The sequence below is a fragment of the Vanellus vanellus genome (assembly GCF_965231255.1).
Source record: "Vanellus vanellus genome assembly, chromosome: 15".
Taxonomy (NCBI): Eukaryota; Metazoa; Chordata; class Aves; order Charadriiformes; family Charadriidae; genus Vanellus; species Vanellus vanellus.
In genome coordinates, this window is record NC_138920.1 from 721780 (window position 1) to 747726 (window position 25947).

The window sequence follows — 25947 nt, forward strand, 5'->3', positions numbered from 1 at the left end:
CTTCCGAAAATAAGCATTATGCAAACCAACCAACCTCTGCTTCGCAGGAGACAGACCAGACTGTGAAAATATGGAACAAATGGCTGCAATTGCTCAAAGCCTGAGCATGTATGCTCAGCTCCAGCAAGAGCAGAACAGGGGCAGCTCTCTGAGAGCAGAGCCCAGCCTGACAAGCTACAGAGAAAACAGAGCACAGCACCATGACCTGCGTGGGTTAGAGGTGGGGACAGAGCCTGGAAAAGGTCCTATCAAGCAAAGTATCTCATTACCTTGGTGTCTTTAATTAAAAAAAACCCAACAAACAAAAAAAACTAAACCCACACCAAACAAGCAAAGCCCCTAGCCTTCTGTTAAGTGGTATCTTCAAAGATAGAGACATCAGATGAGAAGCTTGATGGCCTTTTGGTTGCTCACTCTGCTGGTTCTTGCTGCTTCTCCAGCCATTCCCAAGCTTTCCCCCAGCCCTCGTACCAGCACTGTTGGCTCTCATCTTGCTGCTGTGAGCCACCCGATTCACCCCAGGTCCAGAGCAGAGCTGACAGCAATGGGGCAGCTCATCCCATGGGAGCAGGTCAGGGCAGCACCCAAATTAACAGCAGATTTCTCTAAGATCCTGTCTTGGAGAGAAAGAAGTAAGAAACAAGGACTTCCAGGACATAGCTGAGACTTCCTGGGGTCTCCACAAGAGGCCCTGGCATGGGGACAGAGGGGAATCCTCCCCAAGGGAGGACAGACTCCATGCCCAGTCACAGCACAAATAAAGCCCAGAAGAGCCCCAAAGGCCTAAGGTCCTATGGTCTGACACCAGCACCTGAACGTTGGGTGGGATGGATGCACAGGCATCTCAGAGCACTGTATCTCAGCAGGGAGAAGGGAAGGCAGTACAGAAACTCCCACCACACCAACCTTCATGCTCTCCATCACGCACTCTGCACTAAACAGGGCCCACCAGGACTTGTGCAGCCCCACTCGCAGCCTCAGGTTCATACTGATCCAGACCCTGAAATCACCCCCAGGCAAGCCCTGGAGCCAGGCAGAGAGCACCCCAAGGGGAGGGAAAGACAGAGCGACTTGAAGTGCTGCTCACCCTCACCCCATCCTCCATCCCTCCTCCATAGGACAGGGGTTCTGCGACAGAAGGAAGAGGAAGGGGCAGAAAACATCCCCATTTTCATTGCTTCGAGACAGACTATAAAGCACCTGATGGGCATTAACAGAGCAGGAGTTCAGGTACCAGAGATGAGGGCACAGGCGCCAGGGGACTGCACAGACCAACACTAAAGGAAATTGCACCTGAGGGCAGGAGAAGTAAAATCCACTCCCATCAAAAAAATCTTGACGATGCAGACTGGGCATAGCTCTGTCTGTGCCTGCACAGCCAGGGTAAGCACGGGCTCTTGCTGCTGCTCCTCTGTCAGAGGAGCAGAGCAGGGCTGGCTGCTGCGCCTGGGGAAAGGACCTGCTGCTCCCTTGAAGACCAAGGGCTTCTCTCTGTCCCTAAATTGTCGGTGAGGGTAAGCACCTTGAATTGCATTATGGCTAGAAACCAGCTGTGGCCGCGGTAGCCTGGGCAGAACGTGACAGACATAAGATGTCAAGAAGCATTCAGCATCACAAAGATTACAGGTGCTTCCCTCTGCTCTTTGTAAGGATCCCTGAGCTGGCCAGGGACACGGATCCAGCTGGACAGCCTCTCCTGCACATCCGTCCCAGCCAACCCAGGCGTTTTACATGACTGGGGAACAAAATCCATTGTATAGCTTGAGCCCCAGGCCACAACAAAGCAGTGAGCCAGTTTCCTTGCTTGGGCTACAGGATCTGCCCAGACAACCTGTCCAGACATTGAGCTGCTGCCATGGCATCCCCTGGATCACTCCTGCCACCACGGCTGGAGTTTGCATTTTGCATCAGAGCACAGCCCAAACCCCCAACCCTTAAACAGCCTCCCTAAAGCTCTGCTTTGCCCCAGACGCAGAGGCACCTCCTAAACTCAGTGAAGGCTTCAGTAGAGTTGTTTTTCCTTTTAAGGGCTGAGCATTTGAGAATGAGTTTCAGAAGGAAAAAAAAAAAAAAAAAAAAAAAAAGTACTGGCAGTTTTCATCCCCTCTCTCTCCTTCCAAAACGTGCTGCATGGATCCACAGCCCCATCCAAATCCCAGCTGCTAGAGGGCAGGCAGCTGCAGGGAGGCTCGGTGCCAGCCGGACGGTCCCTGCCCAGGGGACACGGGGTGCCCCGGAGGGGAGCTGAGGCCTGACGCAGCTCAGTGCTGTCCTCCCGCCTGCACAGCCACGGGCCACATCAATCCCAGGACACATGGCCAGGTCTGTTGCTGCAGGGAGTGATACCAGCAGCGCTGCACTGTGACAGTGACCACATCCCACCTCAACACTCTTATAACCAGACTTTGTCCCCAACAAACACAATTTACATGGGAAAACCTCAATTTTAGCAATATCATAGAGAGGAAATACTTCACAACTGCTTAGGCGAAGGCACTTTGGGACAACCTGCAAGTTCAGCAACAACTGACCACCACAGCTGGGATGTATCCTGCCCTCCCTCCATCCCCTGGGGCTGCCCCACCGAGGCATACCAAGTTCAGCCCCAGGGCAGCAGCCTGACACCTTCCCATTGCCCCCAGAGGCGGTGTCCCCAGTTTCAGGGAGGATTCGTACAGCCATGAACACTGTAAGCACGGCTCGTGAGTGTCACCATGGCCATCCCATCCATACGCAGCTCCAGCGAAGGGGCAGTAGGTGCTCGTGCGAGGCCATCACCAGCTGCACCAGCCGGATCCTTTCAGGCGTGCAAATCTCCACAGTGGAGGTAGCTAGTGTCACACATCTGCTTTCTCCTTATGTCTCTTGGGACTCACCAAGCTAAGACAGATGCTTCCAGTCAGAGCAGAGCTGGGTTTTATCCACCTCCAGGAGCGTGTGCTGGCACTGAATCATACAGGTTCTGCCAAGATGGGACTCAAGGCACCTAAGAGCCTCCCAGCATGAATGTAACCCTAAAATTAGGCCTGAGCTGTTCCTGTTTTTGTCAAGGGGATGGACGCACAGCAAGAGGAAGGGACAGAGCCAGAAGCCACACAAGTCTCCTGCCTTCACAATGAGCCCCAGCACCACAGAGCTACCTGCTGATTGAAACCCTGGTCAGTGACCAGAAAGCTGTGCGTGGCTTGTTCTTGTTTCTATGGACCTCTAAGTCCTCCACGCCTCTCGTCAGCTGCCGAACAGAATCAGACCTAAGCAGAGCGACATTTCCCAATGCTGACAAGGCTGCACCCGGGGCCAAGAGCGTCATGCTGATATGGCTGCAGGAACGAGGCAGAGAAGATGCACCTGCCAAAAGGATGAAGGGCAAAAGCCAAGAGCCCTGGAAAAGCAGCACACTCCAAGCGCTCTCCCTGTGCCAAAGCAAGTAATGTCACACACATGATATCCCTGCTATTTCAAGGACATGGCAGCACCCGCTGCCCTCTCTGTCATTCTAGGAATTACTGACAAAGGTCCTGATTTATCTAGCTTGCTGCCCAGCTGCTTCAGGACTGAGATTTACTCTTCATGGCCTCCTATATCACCCGCTGCCGATTTCAGGGATTCCTCCCAGCATTGCCATGAAGCCCTTGCAGCCAGGGACCCTGCAGCTGCTGCCTCAGCTGGTCGATGCCAAGGAGAGTCCCAACAGAAGGCTCTACAATCAGAAGCTGTCTGGGAAAAGCTACCCCACCACATAAACCCAGCAACTGCTCCACTGCCCCGGGCAGCAGCCCACATCACTCATGTTGCACGAGGAACATGATTCCGCAGCATTAACTCTGCAGCCGACTGATTTTAATCATTTCTGCGCACGAATAGATCATCCTGGGCTTAGTGAAACCATGCAAGGCGTTGCACGGCCACAAACATGCTGCAGTCCTAAAGGGCATATAGCTTCCCCATAAAGGAGAAGAAAAGTAGAACAATTTTTGTATCATCTTTATCTAAGGGAAAAGAGATCCCATAGCAGCCATGACGGAGCAAAGCGAACAGCCAAGTACCAGAGGCTCATTTACATCAGGCACAGAGACGTTCGTTTGCTACACAAGGGAACACTGAGCAACAAGGAGAAAACATTTACAGAGGTTTCTGAACGATGTTGCTGAGTGAAGACTGGGAGACGGGGATGTAGAATAGAAATGAGTATGTCTAGGTTAGAAGGGACTTTTAAGATCACCGAGTCCAACCATCAACCTAATACTGCCAAAACCACCACTAAACCATGTCCCTCAGCACCATGTCTGTCCGTCTTTTAAATACCTCCAGGGATAGTGATTCAACCACTTCCCTGGGCAGTGTGTTCCCATGTTTGATAACCTTTTCTGTGAAGAAATTTTTCCTAATATCCAATCTAAGCCTCCCCTGGCACAACTTAAGGCTATTTCCTCTTGTCCTATCACTTCTTACTTGGGAGCAGAGACCGACCCCACCTCACTACAACCTCCTTTCAGATAGTTGTAGAGAGCGAGAAGTTCTCCCCTCAGCCTCCTCTTCTCCAGGCAGAACCATCCCAGTTCTCTCAGCCGCTCCTCAGAAGACATGTGCTCCAGACCCCATATCAGCTTCATTGCCCTTCCTTGGACATGCTCCAGTGCCTCATTGTCCTTCTTGTGGTGAGGAGCCCAAACCAGAACACAGTACTCAAGGTGGGGCCTCAGCAGTGCTGAGTACAGGTGGGCAATCACTACCCCAGTCCTGCTGGTCACACTAGCAGGACTGGGGCACTAGTCCTAGCACACTAGCCAGGATGCTGGTGGCCTTCTTGGCCACCTGGGCACACTGCCGGCTCATATTCAGCTGGCCGTCCACCAACACCCCCAAGTCTTTCTCTGCTGGGCAGCTTTGGAGCCACTTCTCCCCAATCCTGTTGCGCTGCATAGGGCTGGTGTGACCCAAGTGCAGGACCCAGCACTTGGCCTTGTTGAATCTCACACCATTGGCCTCAACCCATCAATCCAGCCTGTCCAGACCCCTCTGTAGCACCGTCCTACCCTCCAGCAGGTCGACACTCCCGCCTAACTTAGTGTCATCAGCAAACAGACTAAGGGTGCACTCAATCCGCTCATCCAGGTTGTTGATAAAGATATTGAAGAGAACTGGCCCCAGCACTGAGCCCTGGGGATCAGCACTTGTGACCAGCCACCAACTGGATTTAACTCCATTCACCGCTAGTCTTTGGGCATGACCATCCAGCCAGTTCCTTATCCAGCAAAGAGTACACCCACCTAAGCCACGAGCAGCCAGTTTCTCCAGGAGAATGCTGTGGGAAACAGTGTCAAAGGCTTTACTAAAGTCCAGGTAAACAGAAAAGAAACCTACAAAACCAGAAAAGAGAAACTCATCAGCTGGTACCTCAGGACCGGGCAGCCACCTTAGTAAGAGCGTGCAGGGACAGGGACTGAAAGGACCTCTTGAGACACCGACCGCAGGCCTAAAATAACTCCACCAGACCATAAAAAAAACCCACCACAACTACAGGTTTTCTAAAGGAGGCACTGGAGCCGGCAGTGGTGGGGGCAGGAGCAGACCAAGGCTGTAATTACAGGGTGGAGCACCTGCACGGCAAGGCCATGCACAAACCAGCCCGGTGTCACCGAGGGTGCCAGCTGCAGACTGCCTACAAACAGCCAGATCGAAGAGCATAAGGCTTTCAAGCACCAGCCTGCAAAGCTACATATCTGAAGCAGCGACATTCCCAAGTGTGTGGCATTAGCAAAATAATGGCCCTCTGTCTCTCTTCATTTAAAGGGCTGCCAGTCATTTATTAGCTGAAACACAGAGTCCCTTGAAAACTCATGCACAACACAGACGCGGTTTGCAAGGGACCGGGTTATTTCTCAGCTAGCAGAGTCCACAAGACACTGGTGGCTAAAAGTATGAAACAAAGATAACAGTGTTTCATCACAACTTTTTTAGGCCGTTTCATTCTTCGGCAAATCACTCTGGCTGCAGCTGTCTCTGCTGACTTTGTTGAAAAAATAAGCAGGAACAAATGCGGAGAAGCTCTTGAAAGTATTGGCTGTCCAAGCTTGTTAAGCGTGACTTAAGTTAACCGCTGCAATGCCGGGATGGCAGCGGAATTTGGCAGCAAGTCAAAGGCAATAGGAAACACAGAGTCTGCAAACAAATAACTCTCCCCTGTGCCCCGAGATGCCATCAGGAAACTCATCCCGACGGGACTCCGTGCAGAGGAGCTGCTTCAGAGTCGTCATTCTCCCCAGCCCAAAGCACACCAATTTCCTCTGGCAAGGGAAGAGAGGCACTAAATAAATAGCCGAAAACCTCAGCCACAGAGTTCATAAACCCTTCATAAAACAATAAGCAAGAAATCCTCTTTTCCATGAGAAATTAATTTCTTACATTTGTTTTGCCTACAGGAATTGCTGAACAAAAAAGTGCATTGGACATGACAGAGAAGGGATGCTGCAAAGCCAACGAACTGGACCGCACAGCATCAGTCCCCTCCCGCAGCTGGCCCCATGGAGCTGTGCATAGTTTCCTGCTCCATGCACAACTCGATCTCCAAAAAGCTCACCTATCGATGAGCGAATTAGCAATTTGGGATGAAAAACAGCACCTGATTGATTTTTTCCATTGTTTTTAATTCTAATGTAATAAAGCATGAAAAAAGCTTCCTCCAAAAGGAAAGGCGTGTTTAAGTGTTGCCCTGAACTGACATTCTTTTCCCAATCATCTCCAAAACATTACGGTGTGGGTAGAGTCACATCCCGTGAGCTGTATTTCAACCTCTGCTTTGTGTGCTACACACTTGCATCTGTAAGATTAGCAGTGACTATAGTAACACCTTCAAACCCCAAATAAACAAAAATACTAGTTATGTATAGTTCTGGTGCTTTGTCATTAGCAAGATCTGGCTTGATTTAATGAGAAACAAAGACTGAGTCACTCAACCTTGCCTTAAAACGCACTCACAGCCTTTTTTAAACGAACATCTCTGCAGTCGCACGTGTCAGAACAAAGCATGATTAGCTAAAGCCCAAAATCTGCCTTCGCTCTCACCATGTCACAGAAAAAAAAGGCGGGATTAACCTTCCTGAGAGTCAGCAAGAAGCCAGTTATTGGTGAATAACTGTGTCAGTCACCAAAGGCTTTTGACAAGGGTCTCCATTGTTTCTTGGAGATGTCCAAGAGAAAAACCAGCTGGGCCGTGTGAGCCGGTACCGTCCCAGCCAGGCTCACTCAGCTGATCTCCCATATGGCATATGCCACTTCCCCTGGGAGGCGCAGCCCTTGGCAGCACCTCTGGCAGTACCACATTCAACGGACCCTCCTGAGAAACAGGTAGGGCAGCAATAAAAGAAGGATGCAGTCGCTCCCTGCAGACACGACCGAATTATTTCTTGACTTGGACCAACCTTTTGCAGGGTACATTCTCATTTCTTCAGCTTCTCCAGGGAAGTTGGTAGGATAAGAGATCCTGTGTTTTCACCAAATCTTTTTCTCTCCGTTACAACGGTAGGCTACTGATCCAGTGGGTCGGGAAGACCTGGGGAAGGCTGATGTCAAAGACAGTGACATCAGAAGAAGCTGCAAGACTTGAGAGCACTGGAAAATAAGGAAAACCAAACTGCTCATAGAGTGTCTTCCTCTTAACTCTCAAGTTGGTGAGGAAAGGGCGCACGCAGGCTTTTACAGTTAATAGCTAAACTTCCGCAGAAGAAAAACAAATTCCCTGGGGGAGAAGAGATTGGCCTAGCAAAACAACTCATTCCTCTGGAGGCATCAAACTGGATAACTGCACAGTTGTGACTTGTGTACAACCAGAACCAGAGCTGGGGACAGACCCATCACCCTGGTCCTCACCCATCGCAGATGCACAGGCTAGAGAGGAACCGCCAGCATAAGCAAAAGCCCAAGTCCCACCTTTTCCACAGCTCCTTGGCAGATGCCAAAGACCATCTGGTAGTATTTTTGACTCGCTTCCAAAAAGGAGATTCATACAGCCATGCTAATGCAGCTGGGAAGAGGTGGATGCACACTTGGGGGTTTTAAACATAGCTAAATTCAACTACTGCAAGAACAGTCAAACGGCAAATTTGAATACACAAGGTTTATCTCGTTTAAATGACCGGGAGATAAGTAAGGAAATCATGCAGACCAGAGTCTGGCCCAGACCACGTTTAATTGGCAGCGGGTTCTCTCCTTGACCAAGTCAGCTTGAAATAAACACTTAAGCTTCTGTGCATAGCTGGAAGAGTAAATATGTGTCATTTGTTTGTCCTGGTTTAAGAAGGGGGAGAAAAAAAAAAAAAAAAAAAAAGAGGAATGAAAAATTCAGACTGGGCTTTCTTATAAATAGCCCGAGAGAGACAGCTCAGCTCAGGAGGTGGCGGCAGAGCTGGCAGCACTAGACAGGATCTCCAGAACAAAAAAAATCCAGGAAATCCCCAGTGTCACTTCTCCTCACAATTGATTTAAAATGAGCTTATCCCTTGCACTTGGTACATGAGGAAGAAGAAACTTCCTGGCTGTGAGGGGGGGAAACACAGTTATTAATAGCAGCACAATGAGCAAGTATCAGAAGTTATGTTGCAGCCCTGGAAGATCTTGGCTGGATCTTGAAAATATCTGTTGCCATGGCAGTAACTGCTATACATGGTAACAGCGAACAGTGGTGTGAGAACAATTTACTTTTTGATTTTGTGCCCAAAACAAGTTCCCTTTGTTTTCTCTCACCAAAAACCCAAGCATTTATTAGCTTGTGTTGAGTCCAAAACTGAGGTTTTCACTTTCAACAGTGGCAAGGAAGGCAGCAAAAAAGGGGCAAATTCAGAAAGACGTCAAAGCGGGCAGCACTCTCTCTATCCCTCAATTATGGTATAGCCAATGGACTGGGGCATAGATCTGGACCACGTTCAACTTCCCTCTATAGTTGATGTCCACCTAACCAGTCCTGCCTCCAGTACTTGCCACTGATAAAAAAAAAAAAAAGGCAAAAAACCACAGAGGCACTTATTCTACTTTCAGCAGTTAGAAGCAAGGACTTTTCTGTGATGGGGTGACCTAACAGTTAATATTCAACATGACAGCAGACCACAGTGTCGTGACTTTCTCATTCTGTCCTCTGCTCCTCTCTCTTTCCTGTTCACAAACCCCCTCTTACCTTCCTATAGCACTGCCAAACTCCAGCCGACATTTTCGCAGAAATATCCATTACCCCCAACCTCATTCCTGAATTTCAGCCCTCAGGATTTCTTACGATGTTTGCTCAGAGCCATCACTGCGCATGTGGACCACGGCACGCTCTTCCTCAGCCATTGCTTTCATCCCCTTTTCTAGGTCACATACAAACACTGTGAGCGGCAGAGATTCCAGCCTGGCTACCCGAGTGACTTCCCTCCACTGAGAGGTTTGACAGTCTACTCCTCATCTTTGTAGCCTATCTTTTAACCATTTATTCACCCATACACCCCATGATGGACTTTTCTCGGATACCCCACGATGAAACCTTTCAGAGAGGTCCACTAGACCACTCCACTGGATCACCACTCCATGTGCTCGCAAAAACCTTCCAAGTACTGATGGAGTCACGTGGCTCAATTTTGGTCTACAAAAGCCATGCTGGCTCTTCTGCAACGTGTCATGTCTATCTACGTTCCTACTTAATGTTGGTTTCTGAAAACTTTGAAGAATGTAAGATACACATCTTGGGTGAAACCAACTGCCCCTCCATCCTGTCTACAGCCAGGACAACAGGAGAGGTTTGTCAGGCAGCCTATGTGAGCCTGGTCATATCCTCTCTCCATCTTCTTTGTTATTCGCCCAGAATCCACACTTGTATTACGGATGCTAAAGGCACATCCCTGGATGTTCTTCCTAGCATCTGTCTCAGACTGGCTGCCTGTAAGCTTGCCCAAATGCTTTTGGAACCTGCTGATGCCTTTTGCATCCACAACCACCCAGGACAATGAATTCAGAAGTTCATCACACATTGTATAAAACAAAAGTACTTCCTCCTACCTGCTTTAAACCAATCTTGCTATAGGTTTTATCAAGTGCCCCTGGTTCTAGTGCCACAAGACTTAGTAGATAAAATTCAGCTTAATCAGTGCCTTCATGCTTTTGTATACCTTGATGATATGCTACACCAGACTTCTATTCTAAACCAAGGAGTCAGTAATTTTTTTCTCTCTCCTCATAAGGCAGTTGCTGTGCCCCTCAGTCATTTTGTCTTCGCTGCAGCCTCTCCAACACCACTGTCCTTCTCAAGATGCAGAAACCAGAACTGCATACAGCCCCCAAGATACGCACCAACATGTTTCCAAGGGTGAAAACAATGCCCTCTGCTTTGTTATCATCACCCTTGCTGACAGTGGCCAACAGTCACTGAAGTTTTTAGCTGCCATTGCACACTGAGCTGATGATTTCAGAGAACTGCCAATGATGACTCCGAGCTCCTTCCTGAGCTGTAACCACCTGTCCCACGTTCAGCATCATACAGGACCACTATAGATAATTTTCCCCTACTTGTACCCAACATTTCCTACACTGAAGTTCACCTGACACTTATTTGTCAACTTGCTCAGTTATGTGAGGTCCTTCTGACATTCCTCACCTTGAGTGAGGTAATTCAACCCCCTGAAGAAATCGAGGATCCTCTGCAAACCTGCGGATTTCACTGCACCCCTCCATGCCTGAGGTCACCCATAGGATGGAAACCAGTCCCAGGACCAGTCTCTAGGGCCTTACTGCTAACTCTTATTCATGCTGAAAAATTACTAATAAGCTTTGCATCCTATGCTTTCAACAGCTCTTGGTCCATCACAAGACCTTTCTTCTGTGCCCATGGTGACTTAGTTTCTTGAAAGTCTTTGGTGGAGAACCTTGTCAAAGGCTGCTTGAAAACCCAGATATATGAAGTCTATTTGTCCTGCTACCCACTTGCTCACCAAGCTCCAGCAGGTCCATGAGGCAGAGCTTGTCTTTACGTTAGCACTGTTAACTATCTTCCAAGAAGCCATGCTTGGCCATGCCTTCACTGATCATGTTCTTCATTGCAGAGGGCCAGGCATGGATGTCAGACCCACCAGTCTGTGGTCACCAGGATCCGCTCTACAGCCCTTCCCTAACTGTGTGCCTGGCACAGATATTGAGCCACTTCATGTGTCCCTCCCCAGTTTCCCAAAGATCCCCCTCTTTTGAAAAAATGCCATCACATTTGCCCCCATCAATTTCTGCGATACCAAGGGCACTTAAGCAACAGGATACACACAGAAGTATCTCAGCAATTTCAGATTTAAGATCCTACGGCACTCTTGAGTAAACGCTATCTGTTCCTTACAGTTTCTTATCAGTTCCTCTGTTTGCTCTAAAGCTATTTCTACTGACATTCAATGCGAGACAACTTCTCAGACAGCTCTTTTGTAGGGAGCTTTGTAGCTCTGCAAACTACAAAGCTCCTCCACAGGAGTCAAGATGGTCAAAAAATGGTTTAGATTTTTCTGTGATGGCTTTATCTTCCGTGTCTCTCACACCTCTATCTCTTCTGCTGCCTGTCTCCAAAAGGTTTCAATGCATTTGAAAATTAATCATATTTGACAAATTCACTCTTCAAAAGTCTTACTCTGGCCTGCCTTTTTTGATTTTACCTGTAATCTGGTGAAATGCATACTTTTTTTGGTCATCTTGCATGGATACAGCTTTCCCTTTTTGACCAACATCCTTCTCACTCCACCAGCCTTTTTTTCCCCTGCACATTTCTTTTTATTTTCTGTCCGTCTTTAACAGGAGAAAAAAAAAAAAAAAAATGTCTTTGATCTTTTCTTGGTGGAGGTGTCCATTTCTTCTGAGCTGCCAATGTCATCACCAGATAACTTCCATACCACCTCTGGTCCTATCAGCTACTCTTTAGCAGAGGAACAGAACCGTACAAGGCAGACAGATATCAGGGCTCTTACACGACTGCAACAGACAGCCCCTTTTTAGCAGAGTCAGTAGTAAACGCCAGCTCTACAGCAGGGCAGACACGTCTCATTAATTTTATTAATGCTGCCAGTCATAAAGAGCCCATCATAACCACAGGCTCAGAGTTATCATGACTGTTCCTGAGCACATATGTACTGAGTTTTCACAGGTAACTGCATATTTCCAGTTTCCAGATGCACCAAATGAGATGTGTTTCCAGCTGGAAACATGTTATGTGACCAAAGCACCTCCTGAGGGACCCGCCAGATGAGAGGCAGAGGGGTTGAGGCTCCTCCTTCCCAGGGGAACACAGGGCCACAAAGGGCAGCCAAGATCCCTGGAGAGCAGCACCCTGTGGCAGCTGCTCCCTGGAACTGGACCCTCTCCCTTGTTTTCAGCACTGTTGAGCACACAGAGCTGCAGTCGAGGTCAAGGCTCACATGCGGCTTATGCCAAGGTCCTGCCGGAGACAAGAGGCAGGGCCCAAATACTAACAAACTGCAAGACAGGTTTAGTCAGCAACAGGTTTTAATTTAAAAAATAAAAAATTCACCTAATTCACTGATCAATTTTTGCCTGAAGCACAAGAAAAATGAGGGCTTGCATCTCCCAGCTCTTCATTACTCTTCTTGACATCTTCTGTCACAGCTTAGCAGGTGTGAAGATGAAAGAGATGAAGCCTGATACTCTTCTGCATCTTGAGCAGCAGGGAAAGCTCTGCCATGACAGGATTGCATCCCAGAAAGGGGCTGGCCGAACGTCCCCCCAGCAGCACCCAATTTTCACAGCCAGCAGCACTGACATTGCTCTTTGTCCATGGGACCACATACTGCCTGTCCTGCTGAAAGGCTGCACTTCCACGAGGACCAACAAAGCAGTCCAAGCTCTAGTACAGACACAACTCACCATTAAAGCTGTTTGTGCTCACAGACGTCATTTGCCTTTCCCAGGGGAAACAGCCACACCATTAGGAGGTTCTCCAGCTATAGTCCTATAGGCGAAGCAGCACAAGCTTCTACCGCAGGTAACAGCCCCAAAATGGTAATTTCAGGGGAACACTTAATTTGTGTAAAGCCCCTCAAATCCCCTCTGCAGTCCATGGAAACTCCAGGTTCAACCCAGGTCCACCTGGAATGCGAAGGGCAAGAAAGCAGCACTGCAGGCAGCCCCATGAGAAATATCTCTGTTCTCTGACCATCCCCACAAATTCACTTGAGGAAATGGTTACTGCTGCAAATAGAAGATGTTTGAGCAAGGTAACAGGAATTAAATGCATGCCCTGCCCTGTTCACGCCGAGGGCCTGCAGCATGCCGTTCCTGGGGGCTGAACTCTGCTGTGGGCAGGCACCGCAGGCGCTGCCAGGACGGTGGTAATGGAGCCACCGTGGCCAGCTGCAGGGGCTATTTTATTTCAGCACCCAGAGTACGAGATGCACATGGTATCATGAGACACTCTCAAATAGGAAACTGTGCTCTTCCCCAAAGAGCCTCCAGTGCAGGATGCAGCCCAAAATCAACACGCCCCAAGCACAGCTCACCACTCAAACCATCCAGGAACGAGCACATCAACCACTGGAAGTTGCCCATTTTTACATTTCGAGCTGAACTCTGGGCTGTTTCTCTGAGCTATTTGGCAATTGCCACGCTGTCCGCCCTTCTCCACCTTCATGCTCCAAAGACAGTGGGGCAGACAGAGAAAGCAGCCCAAGATGAAGTTTCCCTCTAGCCCCACAGCAAGCATGCCTTGTACCAAACACACTGGGTTACTGACAAACTTCTCTCCCACGCACAGACAGCTCTCACAATTCAGCAGCAGCTTTCCTTATCCGAACAGAGACAAAAGCAAGTGATTTCATCCCTTCAAGACCAAATAAAGTTTAAGCACACAAATGCTCTGCCGTTAGAGGGTGGCTGGGTGGCCGATGGGGGACTCTGCCATCACGCCTCGAGAGGCCGCCTTGCTGGGGAGGGAGCCAGAGAGGCTGAAATTACTGCCATCTCCCCTTTTGTTGGGCTCACCCAGCCCTCTGTTTCAGCAAGAAAAGCAAGCTCCCCTAAAGGGAGCTCTGCCCCACAGTAGCTCTCCGCCAGCCTCCCTCTCTCACAGGCAGGTTTTGGCATTCAAGGCCAAAGTCTCAATAACGTACTCAAAGTCACCCCCAGCATGGTGTCCAAAGCTGGCCCAACAGACCATGAGAGAGGGAACCAGATGATAATATCATGATGCACTGAAAGAAGAGCAGATCCAATGACTTGCTGCTGCTGGAAGGAGAGGGTCCCCTCTGCCACACTCTTTCCCAACGGTGCATCCCCAGCAGTCATCGCACAAGGGCACTGGAGCTCCTCAAATCCCACATGGCGCTAATTCAGCTTGCTTACTAAAAAGCAGCCAGTTTACCCCTGCTTTAGTGAATTCAACACTTCTGGACCCAGGGCCAGAAGAAACAAAGGTGGCAGTATACAGCTTCACCCCCAGATGACCACTGTCTTTCTTATCTTTTATGTTTATTGCCATCCCAAAACAGACTTCTGCTTTGGAAAAGCCTTCAGTCTCCAGAACCTCTAACCGATGTTTCAGACTAATTTCAAATTACAGCTTTAGTGAGTTTAGGCTGAGTTGTCAGACCACCACCTACTCACCAGGCATTTCCTCAACAGCTTCTAAACCCACAGTACAGAAAGGATCACGGCACTTGCTTTTCACCCTTATTTTCAGTGATTTTAAAACCAATTTCATGAACATTGAAGTAGCTTTTTTTTGAGGGGCAAGCTTTCTAAGGAGCTTCCAAGCCAAAACTGCAACGCTTCTGCCATTTGCGCTCTAATGCAGGACCGCAGGTGGGAGCCCAAGGGCAGCACTGACCCAAGCAGAAAGCTGCCCTCCAAGCCCCAATGCTACTTGCTTCACACTCATTTTACTGTACTGACTAAAAGCAACTCAGTTGTATCCCAGCCAGACTATCCATTGTTTTACAATGGTATAAATTGCTAAGAAAACATACTTCCTTATTACAACATGCTTCACGTTTGTCCTTAGCCGTACGTTACATGCTTCTCACGCTGGCCACACTCCAGGCTCTGCACCTCAGCTCACAGCCCTTTCGGCATCTCTCTTTGCTTCCCTTGATGTTGATCCATCACCAAGAATTCACAGAACACTTGGTGCTTCTCCTCTCACCATGCCTTAGAGCAATGCTTGGAAAGCCTAATGAAAAATATCCCAAACCTAATTACTGTGGCTAGAGAGCAAAGAAGAGTTAGACAGTGTGGCTGATACACAGCTGGATATTCACAGCTATCAGAGAACTATCGAAGAACTACAATATACATGAGGAGGAAACAGTTGCCAGACCAGCAGAGGACCAAATATGGCATTTACAGTTTTACGACAAAATGAACATGTTGCAACTAACAGCTGGACCTTGGGTTACTGTTTAAACACACATGAGGGAGACTCAGAGCCTGGATTACAGTGTGCGATCACCCGCAGCTTACCCCATGCCTGGCAACAACCCTGCACTTGCTACTTCCCACACTGCACCAAAAGCGCACAGGGGACAACCCCAGAGTAGATAAGACTGCATGGGGGAGCATGACTGCACAAGCACATCAGCAGGGGGGTGAGGACCTGCGCCGGAGCAGCTGGGGTGGCCAGGACCAGTTGGCTGGAGCAGGTCAGGGTCCCAACAATAAAACGCAGCCAGCCACCTTGAGGGCCCAGCAGACAGTGCAGAGGCATCAAAACCTGCGGCCAACATCCAACGCCTAGTCTGGCCACAGCCAGAGGCAAAAAAAAAAAAAAAAAAAAAGGCACCTTTCCAGGCAACACTACACAGCACTGCTCACCCACTGCATCCCCTGGGTCTGTATTTAATTATTCAGCTATAAAGTCTCCTACAATAACTTTTGCTCTGACTTTGTTACTCAAAATACTTTCATGCAAATTCATCCTTCTCCTAAACTGAGCCCTGGCTGCTGCCACACATGAAAACCCAGGCGCAAGACACTGCACTGCCTCAGAGACAAAAAAAAAACAACCACACAAGACAGCTGAACTCCATGCGGTTAAAGGGGATTTGCTGAGATTGGTCCCAACTCGTTGGGCAGCATTGTGCAGGGCTTTTCTTGCTATCACTGATGATGGAGACAGTAAGCTTTGTCATTCTTCCGGGGAAAAAAGATAAACACAAGCAAAACCAAACAGAAAAACCAGATCTACAGAACAAAGAAGTTATCCCTACTACAGTGCACCTGGCCCTGGGTCACTGGTTCATGATGTCCAAGATGACACAAAATCCCACTACACTGAGTCTTTTCTGCCTCTGTAACAGGTTTCCAGCCAGAAAGCAGCAACCTCGTTTGCCCAGGTAGGAAACAGCCCCATCTGCCAAAGCAAAGCGCCTTATGGCAGTGTCCCACACCTGCCAAGTTACACACACAAGTGAGACCAGTGCAGGTTTGGTTGTCCGTCCTCCCCCTTCCCCCCCCCCCCCCCCTTCCTGGCTTGTTTGTTTTTGGTAGATCATAAACTCTGTGGCTAAGGAAAAGGTCAGTTTAGAGGGGCCCAGGACTGCTCTGCTCCAGGCTGAAACAGGAATGCACAGCAAGCCCGGGGAGCACAGGGCACTCGCTGTCATCTTCATTTCATCCCATGTCAGAGCAGTTTCCATCAAGGAAGGCAGAGTGCAGCGAGAGCTTGGCTTGAGGAGCTGGGCGCAAGCAGAAAATGAGATGGGTAAGAAAATACATCCTCTATGTAGGACCAGCCTTCTATTTGCCTCTGGTGGCTGATGGAGACGCCAATGAATAATTTTATTCAGACCTCTCTATTTCAGAAGTTCCCCAGCGCTCTGCCGCATAAAGCCCTCAGTAGAATTTTATACAATACCTTAAGTCCAAAAAGACAAAAGAGAGTGAAAAAATATATTCTCAGCATCTCCAGTGCTTTGGTCCTTCAGCTTTTTTTTTTTCCCCCCCTCAGGAGGAATTTTCTAAAGTTGGTATCGTTCTACTCGAGTCCCTTCTTTCTGCCTGAAGCACATAACTGCAGGAGGCCAGGCACACCCCGACTCCTCGAGCTGCTATATGAGCCATACCAACCCTCCCCCTGGAGTCTTTTCCATCTCCCGTGCTTCACTGCAAACAAGCAATCTGGATCTTCAGCATCCCCATTATAAGTTTCCCAAACCTCTTTTGGCTCCATACATTGCATAACTAAAAAATGGCACCCACACAAAAAGACTTGGGAGAGTAGCTGGATGATGGTTGACGCCAGCTATGCTGGAACTCGCTGGTCAATATTCAACTGGAAATATAAAACACTGTTGTTCCTCACATCAGTAACCTCAAACACTTGGAACAGTAATTAGGATGAGAGAATATATCCCAAATAATGGTATTTTTTCCCCATTCTCCCATGAGACAAAGACCAAGTGCAAAAAAATTTTCTCTTGACCTACAGTGTCTCATTCCAGATGTACAAGCCAGATGGACCTCACGTCTCCTGCTTTAGTTAATACTTTCCTGCCACACCAAAACCTGACTGCTTTAAGAAATTGCCCAAAGCAGAAGACTATTCTTCCCGATGAAAAGTATAAAAACAATCAGAGAGCTAGCTTGCTTCAGTGGACGCTCATGACTGAGCTACCAAAAAACCGCAAGAAATTGCTTGATCATTAAAGCAGTCTTTCCTACAAGAGCCTTTCTGTGCACCTTGACAAAGGCAGAAATTAATATCAAATGTGTAAGTAATGACAGCAGAGCTCAGAAACCCTCTATGAATCCAGCTAAAACCAAATCCAAGTGTCTGCTCTGGAATTTATTTTTATTACAAACAAGAGGCATTTCAGTAACTATTCAAATCTGCCTGGAGGGCTTCTTAAAGAAACATGAGCATATACATGTCACAACAAGGCACAAATAATTGTACGCCACCTGGGAAGGACTGATGGAGCCTAAATGGAGCACTTCAAATTCTGACGTATTTATTTGCTGAAAGCTTGCAAGCATCTCCTCCTAATTGCATCATCCCCTGAGAAAGCCACTTGGGTAGTACGACAGGAATGGAAGCACTGGGAAAGAAGACCACAGGGAAGGAGGAAATGCTGCATCTTGCCTTTGAACTTTTGATTAGTTTCCATCAGAAGACTCTGGTGTGTCTGAAGGTGTTTCCCAAGGACCAGGCTTTATCTGCATAGAGTCAACACTGTAACTGAAGGCACGACTCCACTTCAGGAGCTAGTTCCAGGCCATGCTGGGCCTGCTGATGGGAGCAGCTTAAAAAGGATACGGCAGAGATGGTAAACAAGACGACTACTTTGTCCTCCACAGCTTACCACCCCTCTTCTGCCTCTGCCAGCAGAACTACTGGAGCAAAACCACACTCCTGGTTACACTTAAAGCCAGTTGGTCTTTCACCCCTAAATCATTTCATCCTGAGGAAACTGCCCTGGCAAGCTCAGCGATAGCTTCAGCAGCATGTTCAGAGGAGCATGGAGAACACCAGGAGCGTGTGGCAGAGGTTGGGCTGCCGATAACCTCTCCCACCTGCACTTATCTCCACTGATGTCAGAGAGCAAACAGAGACCTTCACCACCCCAGCTCATTTACTGTGAAGTGAGTTACCACAATGCTCATCCAGGAATTGGCTCATTCAGCAGATGAGAGTGGAACAACCTGCTGGAAGCAGAAGCTTGTCCTGCGGTCACAGCTAGCTACAGAAAGGATGTTTATACACGGCCTTATTTAAGTCAATTAAGAAGAGGGTAAACCAGAACAGGGCACGTGGACCCAGTTCAGAGGATGTGGGGTGCTCTGCACTGAGTAACAGTGGGAGGTTCAGATGCCCTGCCAAAACCAGAAGACCCCTTTGCTGCAAAGCCACAGCTGAGTTCAGACACAATGAGTCCGTCGGCAGCTCCAGGGCGGGCTGATGAAGCATGGAAGTTTTCACTCGTTCCTAAATTAAAGCTTCTGAAAAAACACAGAAACTAGTATTCAGGCAAAGACAAATTAAAGCCTGAATTAACTATATGCAACAAAGTCATACTCCAGATCCTGAGATTCAATAACAAAATTAAGTCTTCATCATAATCAGAACATAAAGCATTTGAATCCTTTATATTTTGTATTAATCAAATTAAAACGGCCAGCCAGACCAGCAGGTTTCCCACTGAACAAGTACACTCAGTCCCATCCCCAGTCGTTCTACCCACCTACCCACCCAGCTAGCAGGACTTCGGCAATTCCCAGTGCTTCCGGTGCAGGCTGGAAGATCTCCATCTGCTCACGTCCCGTGCTGCTAAAACAGTAAGTCCGAACTGAAGAGCTTTCTTCTCCATAGGTAAAATGGCAACCAAGTATTCTTACTAATGCATTTACCTATCACAAAATACAGATATGACACATCCCTTTGTGACTTCAAATAAAGGGTTCATGAATACGAATATTTATTAAATGGCAGTGCTGGGGAAAAAATAATAATAATAAAAAAAAAAACCACCACCCTCACGGGCCAAAAAGCCAGAATGCTGTGGTAGTTTATGCTTTGTTGTCTTTAATTACAGAAGCAATTTCATTAAAGCTGATTTGGATCTTACAGTCCTTCCCACAGTCCCTCAACAATGCTAAAATAGTTCTTCCTCCATGGCTATATGGGGAAAAAAAACCCAGCCTGTTCCTTGGTTTACAAAACTTTACCTGGTTGCCAACAGGCAGTTGCTCCAATCCTATGAAGCCAACCCCGAAAGAATGACAGGACTGCTTAAAAAGGTGCCTCAAAGCTCAGACACAAATACACTGAAATCTGCAAGATTCTCTTACCCATTAGGCAGTTCACTATAGGAGTCTCAGTCTCTCCTCCATTCATCTTTGCACCATGGCACGCTACATTTTTCTAGAGATCAAGTAAATTGGTTGAACGGGAGGCATTTGCCTTTTGCGTTCAGTGAACCAGATTCTGCACGTCTTGTTGGCACACTAAACGTGCAAGTCTCTCATGAGATTTTCAGCTGCGGATCCAGTAACGGTCAGGCTGAAAGCAGCTTTTGGCATCAGAAGGATGACCATAAAACTCTTCTGGTTACAAAACGCACCAGGCCAGTATACTTAGATCTCGCTGTAGCTTACGTGCTCCCTGCTAAGGCCAAGACATCTGTTTCAGCTAAGCAAACCTGTTGTGAATACAGAAGGCATGTGAACCATCCCACCAAAAACCTGGTTTCAAAATCTACATTCCTATGATCCACTGTGATCTCAGCATCACTCCAAATAGCTTCCACCCAACTGATAGGAAAGAGCTGTCTCATCAACGTGGCACACACTGAACTCAAAAAGCACCAAAGAGATAGTCAGTGGGGATACGCTGGAAAAATCATGCCAAAATCCAGTGCAAGAAGCCCTGTACTCCTCTGTACTGGCTAGCAGAACAATAGCCCCAAATCTATGTGGATTTATCAGGTTTTCCAGTTTATCCCCTGAAACGAGCAACTTGCATCCTCGATCCCCAAGTGCCCTTGGCTGTCACAAGCAGGGAGGCAGAAGCAGCCGCTGTAAGTTGCTGCTGCTGGCAGACTGAGAGCACGCTGCTGTGCTAATCATTTTGCTCTGGATGAATTCTGGTTTTCTACATCCATTCTCAAGGGAATTTGCTATCCCTTCCCAAGACACTCCTTCTTATGAACTACTTCAAACCACGTTCTGCTGGAGAAGATGCAGAAGAGAAAGACAAAAAAAAAAAAAAAAAACACACCACACAAACCCCAGACACCTTAAAACGAAAGAGAAATAAAAAATTATTCCAAACACCTTGCACCGTCACCGAGGTACCGGGAAAAATGCCAGCACGGCCCTCCCTCCTCTCCCCCAGACAAAGGGAATGTGAGAAGCCAGCTGAAATCTGGTGCCCCTGGGGAGAGCCGTTCGCAGGAATGTTAAACCATTCCGAGCTTTTCATCTAGGGCGAAAAAAAAAAATGCTGGCAAAACAGCACAACAGCAACTGGCATCAGCCGCAGGGAGGACAGTGCTTCTGCCAGGCTCTGTACCTTCCTCCCAGCAGAGCCAAACTTAATTCAACCACTTCTGGCTGACAAGCCGAGGCGCAGAGCGACCAGGAGGAATTCTCCCTGAATGGGGTTATTCAGAGGAGCCATAAAATCCGCCCGTGTTTGTCGGAAGCAGGATGCAGCCTGGGAAACTGGCCTGGCTACCCGGCCCTCCATTTTCACTGCCAACAGGTGATCCCGGCTCCCTCCCCGCTTGCAGGTGAGGGGCGAACCCTCTCCTGGTGACCCCTCTGCAACAAACCAACCGCCACAGCCACTCCTGTCCTTGACCAAGAAAACATTGTCATTTTGTAGTTCTGTTCGTTTTTTTAAGCAACGGAGAGCAACCTATGCATGCAAGCCACCCTGGAGCCTGCGAGCCTGCTCCGAAACGGGTACAAAATCAGGGTGCTTCTGATCAGCCTTCAGAGACGTGAGGGCACCCGGCAGAACCCGGCGGCGGTCTGCCGGGAGTGCGACGCTGCCGGACCCCCGAGGCCCGGGCAGGACGGCGAGCTGCGGGTCGGGTCAGCTCACCCCGTGAATCCCGGGGCCACCCGCTTCGCTCGGAGGTTGCCGACAGCCCGGTCTTGGCAACGGCCGGCGCGGCCCAGCGCAGCCGGGCCTTGCGGGGAGCCCCTGTGGTGGGGCCCAGCAGGTGCGGGGGGGAGCGGGGCCGCCCCCCACAAACAGGGGAGGGCGGCGGGAGGCGGCCGGGGGAGCAGCTTCCCGCGCAAGTTGGCCGCCGGGCTCGGCCCGGTCCTGCCGCCGCCACAGGGCCCGGCCCAGCCCGGCGCCGGCCGCCCCTCACCTGCCCGCCGGGGCCCGCGGCTCGCCCGGCCCCGCGCCCGCCCGTCCGCCCCGGCCCGTCCCGGCGGTGCGCCCCGGCCCCGGCCCCGGCCCCGGCCCCGGCCCGCTCCCCGCGCCGGCCCGGCAGACCCCGAGGGGGCGGCGGCGCCTCAGCGCCCGCCTCAACAGGTGCGCGACGGCCGCACTCACCTCTCCGCCATGGCCCGGCCGCGCCGCCCGCTCTACCCGCGAGCGGGGCAGGATGTGAAACACGATCCCGGCCCCGCCCGGGGGCGGCGCGGCCCTGCCCGGCCCGGCCCGTCCGCCGGGACCCCCGGCCGCTCCCCGGGTCCCTCTGCTGGGGGGCGCCGGGACGGGCCGGGGCGAGGCGGCCCGAGGGCAGCCCCTGCCGGTGGCTGCGGCCGCGCCGGGGCCCCTCCCGAGGCCCGGCCCGAGGAGGGGAGCAGCCGAGCCGGGACCTCGGTTTTGGGGGAGCCGAGGTGTTATTCGGGCTGCAGGTCAATGGCGACGGCCAGCCGCCGCGACCCGGTTTGTGCGGAGCCGCGCCGTCCGGCCCGGGGGGCGCGGGGCCGAGGGGGCCCAGACCAGGGGCGGCCTGTGCCGGCGCCTGCATCGCGGCTGCTCCGGTGCATCGTCTGTCCCCGTGATGGGTGTCCCCGGCGCTGCCTCCCGCCGCCCCCGGAGCCGGCGCGGGTGTCTGAAGGGGCGCAGCTGCCCCCCGGCGCAGGGGGCTCCGGCGGCTCCGCGCTGCCCTCTGGTATTCCGGGCGGAATACCGGGGTGGGAAGCGGGACTTGGGCGAGTGGCACTTGAACCAGCCCGCAGCATCCAGAGAGGAAAACGCCCCGGTCCGCGCTGGGTGCCGGGCTGTCCCCGCGGGGTGACACGGCGGGACGGCGAGCCGTGGCGCCATGCTGCAGGTTTGCCCAGGCGGATCCTCTTTTTTTGCCCCAGCAATTTTCTCTGGGCAGATTGTGGAGTCTTTCTGTGTTCATCTGTGTCCTGAGCACACGGTAGCCTGGTCAAGGCTGTGCAGGAAGACCCGGTGTGTCCCCCGCACGTGCAGGGACCAACCATCAGCGTACAAACAGCAATTCAGAGGCCGCAGGAGAAGGTAGAGCCCGGCTCCTCCACCAGCATGGGCAGTCTGAATAAACAAGCCATGCGGTGAAGCTCAGTCCCACCAGATCAGCTGCTGTCAGCCACCAGTTTGGAGTATGTCACTTGGCACTGTGGCGTGGCAGAGCCCCTGTTATCTCAGTGACTGCTGCAATGTGGCACTGCTCCCAAGGAATTTTGTACAGGGTCCTGTTATTCCAGAATAGGAACAGCCCCATGCAGAGGCAAATCCTGGGGGTTGAGCTGCCGGGATGGCTCAGACCCCTCTTACTGGGGGTGGAAGACTTGGCTGATACTCCGTGGATTTTGCCACTAACAGAGTGATTTTTGGCCAGTACCACACCGTGCAGCAAATTTCTGCTACAGTCAGAAATGAGTCTGTTCAGCTTATTAATGACCCCAGGCGAGGCAGCGGATGGGGTCCCTGCACAGAGTGATACCGCAGTCACGGTGCTCTTGCAGACGGTGTTTTGGCACTACTGAAGAACTTCGGAGTAACTTAATCTGAAGACATTCACATGAAAGTCCCACTGCACTTTTAAATAACAAATAGAGAGACAGTGAGATCATGGCCGCTCTGCTCGCTGGCTGGATGCGCAGCTGCGTTGTGCTTACTCAGGGGGGTCCACGCAGCAGGGGCCAGCGGAGAGTGGGGCCCCCGCCGGGGCTGCGAAGCTGCTGGAGATGCCTGTGGTGCTGCAGGGCAGGGCAGGGGATGCTGAGTTTTGTGGGGCCGCAAAGCTTAGGGACCGAGGCATGGGATAGCAGGGAAGGAAAGGAAGAGTTAAGCCAGGTCTGCTTTGGAAACCAAAGTTTGCCGGTGTACCTCTAACGTGGTTAAATTGGCAGCTTTCCTTGTGGAGATGCAGATATTATTTGCCATTGCCAATAAAGGCTATACTTGTCCTCTGAGGGAAGCGGTGATACTGGGAAAATGCTTATAGCAGCCTGGCAGTCTCTGTTCAAGCGCTCTTGTAGATGCAGACTTGGTGTATAAGATCTTTAACAGCCTGATCGACATTGCTGTGCTAGCAAGAGCCTTTGGACAGACTGAAAATAGAAGCTGGGGAGATGGGAGGTTGCAAGACCCCCAGCTTCAGGGTTTCCCCAAAAGAAGTGACTTGAGTGGGTACACAGGAAGTTGGCTGCAGGAGGGACCAGACAAGCATTCATTTTTTCTGCGACGTTCTCATTTTATTTTGCATATTTCAGGGTTTGATGATAATGTGTAGGCTGTTTTCAACCTACACCTCTGGCAGGCTTGCAGGTGGACCTGTAAGTTCATTGCTTAGCTGCTGCGGCTAAAACACTTGCGATGTGATTCTGCACACAGTGTGCTGAGAGATCACCTGTCTCTTAAGGCCAAAGCGGGTGAGCTGGAGGCACTCAAGGATGCAGAAGACACACTGAGATGACATCTCATACTCATGGGCTAGCATCCCTGTGCTGTCTCGCACAAAGTCATATAGCAGGAGGGCATCAAAATGAAGAGCAAGGAAACCACCATGAAGGCAGAACCTCCCCACCAGAGGATGGTCACGAGCAAGAACAGCAGCTGGCAGCAAGAACACTCTTGGAAGCAGAGATCCCCACTGCTGGAAGAGGAAAGCTGGGTGAAATGGGGTTCAGTTACCAGGCACGATGGCTGGTTTTGAGGCTGTCACTTGCACACAGGTGCAAAGCTACCAGACCAGGGTCCACCTCTTCGGGAGAGCCAGGGCGTGCTGGTGGGCATGAGCTGTGTCAAGACCAGTGACTCAGGGAGGGGGAGAGAAATCCCAGAGCAGAAAAATTAAGCAGCTAAGGAAAAAGCTGCTTTTGTGGGACTTCTGCAGTGACTTTTTCAGAGGCTTTCATAGCTCAGGCAGTCATGGGCTGAGGAAAACTTCTGCTAGTGGGAACTGGTACAGTAACACAAGGAGGTCCTCCAGAAATACAGGCAGGTGGGTCACTGTGACACATACATGGGAGATCGAACCCACCAGTTGTGATGCCTGCCATCAATACACCAAAGATGGCAGCAGGAAGTGAATATGAAGGGTCTGAAGAGTCTTTGAGAGCATGGCAAAGACATCGCAGTGTCTCTGAGAGTTATAAACCCTGGCTCTTTTGCTAATTACAAAACCACACTGCCTACAAGAAGAAACAGCCTTGATGAATTGTGAGGCTGTGAACGCTAGATCACTATAAGATGAATTAAGAGATATATGATCAATGTTTCCAGGCCAAAGTATCCCCCTGCTGCCTGTTCTTGGCTGAAGGATATTTCCTACAACTGTCACTGAAGAACTGCAGAAGGAGCCAACACCCTGAGATCATGCTCGAATCATTTCTTCAGATGCTGCTCCCAGGTGGAAGAAACTGGAAGTATCTGGAGTTGTATACCCACCCCCCGCTTACATGAAGCTGCTCATGTTCGTTCTTGTGCACACACTCCACATCAGGAAATGGCAGGTGGAGGACCTGCATGAGGGCTCTTCCTCATCTGTGGGTGTGGAAGAACTGGTGATGCTAAAGGTAAGGAAAGCTCGGTATTGCATTGCTGCTGCCCTGCCCGCACGTACCGGGCTGGGGAGATGGGGCAATGCCCAGGCAGATGTGCTACAGCTGTGAGTCCAGCCAGCACGTTGCCCCAGAAGTTTTGGCCAGCAGGCACTGCCCTTGCTCTGCCTCTGTTGGAACCAGTCCAGCCCAGTACCAGCCCCACAGTAAGTGTCTCCATATACAGCAAGGGGAGAGTAACAGCTCCAGTCAGGTGTGAACAAACCCTGTGTTGAGGAGTGACTGGTGATACTGGGAGTAGACACCTAAAATGCTTGGCAAGGTTTGGGTGTCTGAGCTTATGGCCAGCACTGACCAGGTGCAGCTGCAACCTTGGATCAGCCTTCCAAGGCACTGGTGAAGGTGGGAGGATGAGCTGGGAGATGCTGCATCAGGGGCTCCCTGCTCTTCTCGGGAGCTGCATTTAAGCTCAGGTCCTCACACCCAGCGTGAGCTACGTTTTGG

General features: G+C 50.4%; 1 protein-coding gene across 1 annotated transcript in view; it reads right to left on the reverse strand.

The window, feature by feature from the left end:
- LOC309678291 (rho GTPase-activating protein 39-like) overlaps nt 1-22029 on the reverse strand; it is a 58783-nt gene extending 36754 nt beyond the window's left edge. Inside the window, exon 1 of the mRNA XM_082491282.1 lies at nt 22013-22029. Within this exon, the coding sequence (XP_082347408.1) occupies nt 22013-22023 (11 nt within the window). The 5' untranslated portion in view covers nt 22024-22029. The remainder of the gene's footprint in view (nt 1-22012) is intronic.
- Nucleotides 22030-25947: the final 3918 nt, after the last annotated feature.